The sequence below is a fragment of the Tubulanus polymorphus genome, chromosome 8 (assembly GCF_964204645.1).
Source record: "Tubulanus polymorphus chromosome 8, tnTubPoly1.2, whole genome shotgun sequence".
Classification (NCBI taxonomy): domain Eukaryota; kingdom Metazoa; phylum Nemertea; class Palaeonemertea; order Tubulaniformes; family Tubulanidae; genus Tubulanus; species Tubulanus polymorphus.
The window spans coordinates 4,885,999-4,891,304 of NC_134032.1; the positions used below are offsets into that span (position 1 = coordinate 4,885,999).

A 5,306-nucleotide genomic window follows, 5' to 3' on the forward strand; every position below is an offset into this window, starting at 1 on the left:
TTCTTGAATTTTGAAACCGGAATGCATAAATATGGTACAACCTTCGCTCGTAGGTACAACGCACACAGAGACTGATAAAATAGCCATTCTCAAAATTATCCTCCAAAAATGTTCACAACCACGCTAATCTTCCGAACCTACCGAACCAATGAGAGACTAAATAATGTCCAGCCCCTGAACTTCCTTGAACAAAAATAATAAACTATATGTTCCATAAAATGATGTCTTTTATTATCATAATACTCTGTCTTAATATGAAATAATAACACAGATAAGCCTGCGTAACCAAAGACAGTAGAAACGAAGATGGAACAGGCGGCGCTCCACGCACTCCGACGTGAACTATGTAGCGTTGTGTACATAGTTCACGTAGGGATTTAGGTCAATTTCTTGGATGTTACTTGAATTAGGCGTTATGCGTTTTCCGATTCGGTGTTTTTCATTAGGCGTTTTTCGAATACCGGCATTTTCAGATGCTTCAGAGTCCGGGTTTGGTACAGTTTTGTATATGCGTATTTTGAGTGAAAGCGGTGATGTTCTCTCGTGTCCGTTCGTAGCGAGTAAAACGCATGTAGCCCCGATAAAACAGAAACTGACAATCCCTAAACTTGAACTGCAGGGTGCAGTCATGTCAGTAAGACTGATTCAATCAGTTTTAACGGAACTTAGATCGCTTTCATTCTCTAGAGTTGTCTATTGGACAGACTCTGTAACTGTGCGTCGTTACGTTAATAATGAATCGACGCGGTTCAAGACTTTTGTAGCTGTCAGGGTGTCGGAGATTCGAGAAAGTTCGAATCCCAGTGATTGGCATTACTTAAAATCAGCTGAAAATCCTGCTGATGATTGTACACGTGGTTTATCAGCATCTCAGCTATGTGCTGATCATCGCTGGTTATTAGGTCCAGAATTTCTTAGGTCTATGGAGGATTCTTGGCCACAGTATCCTATTGATACTGTCAGTGTATCTAGTGATGATGTCAATCTACGTAAGAAAGCGCCTCATCCGAGTAAATGTGCAAATAATACGTGTTCCAGTGTAGTGAACACTCGTTCATTGAATCTCAATAGAATGACACTTACAGGTCTAATCGACACGAATACGCTTTCGTCTTATTACGTTCTGCGCCGTAAGGCAGCTTTGATTTTGAGAGCAATTAAGAATTTTGCTGCAGGTTGTTCTTCCTTCCAAATCGCACCAATTACTGATCTGTGTCTGCGCCTTGAAGAACTCAATGAAGCGGAGTCTGTACTACTCATTGATGCGCAACGAGATGTTTATAGTGATGAAATTCGGTCTTTGGATGCCCGTAAGAAAGTTTCAAAACGAAGCTCAATTAGAAATCTTTGCCCATTTTATGATGGAGATTTCATTAGAGTAGGGGGTAGATTATGTAATGCACCGATTGGTGCTGAAGCTAAACATCAGATTTTATTGCCTCACAGTCACCATGTGTCTTATCTAGTAGTAAAGTACATGCATCAAAAGGTGCATCATGCTGGGACGGAGCACGTTGTTGCTTCTACTCGTCTAAGATTTTGGCCCGTGAGGGCGAGGTGTATTGCTAAAAAGGTCATACGTGACTGTCGAGTTTGTCATGGACGTTGTGGTGAAATACATGCCAGTATGAGATCGCCGACACCACATAAGAGAGATAGAGAGAAACACAGTACTGCTTGGAATACAGACACGATCTGAGTTTTATTCATAAAATATGACTTGATATATACAACTTTGTCTATAGAAATGCAACGATATGTGACAGAGATTGAGATTTGTAACTGAGAACTCAATGTGTGTTGACGGGGCCTAAAGACTATCGTGCGAGTCACGACACTCCGCCAGCGAAGAAATCTAGAAAGAGACTAACAATTGAGCATTATATAAACATGATCAAACAAAAACATACAAATACAAAATAGTCTCTAGTTATCAATTATCAGCAAAATACTGATTTATCTTAAGTTTAGCTAACTCTGCAGCTCTACGGACAGGTCTAGAAGCTACTTGATCTGTGTCAACTGGATCTGAACAAGTTTTGTTCTCTTCAATGGTGGTATCAATCTCAAGTGGATATAACATTGAAATGGGCCTACTAGTTACACCAGTAGCGGTTTGACAGTGGCGGATCTTACTAAACCATCACTACCCCTGTGCAATGTCTGAATTATTCCTAATTTCCACCTTAGTCGAGGGATATTTTCATCATGTATGATGACAACAGAGCCAGGTTTAGCAATCTCACGATTGTCCCCTGTAAACCTATGATATTCTCTAAGGTTCGTTAGGTACTCGTTGCGCCAACGCAACCAGAAATGATCAAGAAGCCTGTTTAAATGCAAGTACCTTTTGGCTAGGACTGACCCATCATTTCCAAACTCCGCATCATCCTCCAAATTATCGATCGGGCATAATTTTGACAATGCGGTGATGCGTCGTCCCCACATCAAATGGGAAGGAGTCAGAGGCTCAGACTCCAGATCACTGGATACGTAAACTAACGGTCGATCATTGAGACAAGCTTCTATCTCACACAATACCGTGTACAACTCGACACCAGTAACAGACGTTCTACCGAGTACCTTCATCAAACTACTCTTCGTAAGCCCAATCAGCCGTTCCCAGAAGCCTCCATACCAAGGTCCGCGTTTCACTATGAACTTCCAATCGACGTTTTTCCGAGAAAGAAAATTGTGTACTTTGGTGTCGCGATAAATTCGCCGTAGTTCAGCGTTCGCTCCAATAAAAGCAGTTTGATTGTCAGAAATTAGAAGCCTTGGTATGGAGCGTCTTGCTGTGAAACGTCTGAAAGAGTGAAGAAAATCTTCGGTAGAATTACTATAAACAAGTTCAATGTGCACAACGCGCCAAACCGCGCATGTGAATAAACAAACCCAACATTTCACATTGCCCTTAACAATAAAAGGACCACAGTAATCCAGTCCCGTATAACTAAATGCTGGTAGTTCAGACACCCTGAATTCTGGTAACGCTGGAGAATCAGGCCGTCGATATGGCAAAGATTGTAACCTTCGGCATGTCACGCAACGTCGCACATGAGACTTAATGAACTGACGAATTTGTATTATCCAATACCTTTCTCTAATCTAAGCGACCGTTGTAGGAACACCGAGGTGAAATACTCTCAAATGTGCGTCATGTGCTATCAAATCGGCTAAGCGAGAATGTTTTGGAATAAGAATAGGACATTTCATATCAGATGGTAACGAAGAATTTTGAATGCGTCCCTTACAACGAATTATACCCCTTTCATCAAGGAACAACTGGAGTTGACCGATTAATGAACAACGTTTCTTCGAACCATTAAGAAGGTAAGTTTTCACGTCATGATACGATACATCTTGCAGCCGTTTAATCCACGAACATTCCGCTTCGTCGATTTCAGAAGCATGAAGTTGATGCGTGACGCGTCCATCACCACGACACTTCAGGTTAAATATAAAACGACTGACAAGTGGTAACTCTCAACAATACAATCAAAGACGAGTAATCATCAATGTTGATCACTTGATCAATAGAACCAGGAACATCTATGATAGGATTCGTATGAATAGAATCATCATTAATTACATCAGAATGTAACAACGCTGACGTGTCAACAAGAGCAGGACGAAATAAATCGTTGACCAACCAATCTGGACCATGGAGCCACAAATCGGACTTCAAATTTTGAACTGAACCACCTCTTGTTAACAAATCAGCCGAGTTGAAAGCTGTAGGACAATAATGCCAGTTTTCAACTGATACGAGAGACTTGATCTCTTTTACACGGTTAGAAACAAAAGCAGACAACTTCTTGTTCGAACGAAGCCAGCCAAGTACTATTATGTAGATTTGAATTACTTGTTATAATAATCAATTTACAATATTTACAATAATATGTTTTTCTTGTTAATTCATTATATTGTTTTTCTAACTTTTCAACTGTTTCTTTTTTATCTGGTAACGATTTCTCATATTTTATTTTTTCTAATATATTATTTTTTCTTTCATTGAATTCAGTTTCAAATTTATTAGAAATTTTATCTATATGTACTTTACGAAATTGATGATTCTCCCAATCTTCTATATTTTCAGGGCTATATTTTATTCGACAAGACTCGCAGAAATGATTTTTTATATTATCCTTATCATAGGATAAGAAAGGTCTTTTCCAAATAATATCAGGTTCAACTTCAACAGAATTACTATTACTTTCATTACTATCAACATTAAAGGTTGCGCCATTAATTTTACACTTCTCTGAATGTTTTTTAACATAATTACTTGAGAATAATTTATTACATTTTGGAAAGTTTAGTTTAGGGGGTTTATAATTTTCATCATGTTTTTTCATATGTCGAGCCATATTACTTTTTCTTAGAAGTTCACCACAAATTTCACATGCTATTTTCTCATCCATTTATTAAGGAAAAATGTTATTAAAATTAATTTTTAGTGATGAGCGGTAATTTTTTTATGTTATAAATAATTGTAGAATTAAAAGAATACAGAATATTTGTTGATTCTAGAAAACTTACAAATTATAAATCACATGATTTACTAGTTCAATTAGATAGAGAATTTAAGAATTGTGTAGATTTAAAATTAGTAAATATAAGTGTATGTAACTCATTTTACAATATATCGGATAAAACTGATGAACATAGAAGCTTTTTTATTCTTGATAAACTTAGAAATAAAAATTTTCAACTTATGATTACACCAGGATTATATAATTTAGAAACATTAGAGCAAGAAATTAATAGAAAAGCTCGGATTATGTTAGGTAGTGATTCTAAATTTAATATTAAATTCATAAAAAGTGAGAGCTCTAATAAAATTAAAGTAAAGTTTGATGATGAATATTATAAACCTGTTTTATTTATGATAACAAGACATACTTACGTGGTAAAAAAAAACCTTTTGCTAAACTGTTCAACAGGAATTCCTCCAGATAAACATATTGTTGGAAACATATACGGTATATCAAATTTAATACCTTTTACGCATTTTTATATTTATTGCAATTTAATTGATCCTACAAAAACATTTGAAGCAACTAAAGATATAACTTGTAATTCTAGTATATTAAACATTTTACCATTGAAGAATGTTAAACAATTTGGAACGCAAATAAATTATAATTTAGCTGAATGTGATTTTAAACCTTGTATTCCACATTTCAATAATTTTAAATTAGAAATAAGAAATCATAATGGTTATTTAATTGATTTGAATAATTTTCCTGTGATAAATGAATTAGTTATAAGATGTAGAGAGTAATTTTTTCATTATATAAATG

The 5,306-nt window shown here is 36.1% G+C and overlaps 1 protein-coding gene across 1 annotated transcript; it reads left to right on the forward strand.

Annotated features, from left to right (window-relative positions):
- The first annotated feature begins 508 nt into the window (after positions 1-508).
- LOC141910289 (uncharacterized) lies at positions 509-1,699 on the forward strand. Its single transcript, XM_074801019.1, has one exon. The coding sequence runs from the start codon at positions 509-511 to the stop codon at positions 1,697-1,699; it is 1,191 nt and encodes a 396-aa protein (XP_074657120.1).
- Positions 1,700-5,306: the final 3,607 nt, after the last annotated feature.

Bases quoted from the DNA above. Each gene is read 5' to 3' on its own strand.
- LOC141910289 (XM_074801019.1), top strand. From the start codon at position 509: ATGCGTATTTTGAGTGAAAGCGGTGATGTTCTCTCGTGTCCGTTCGTA.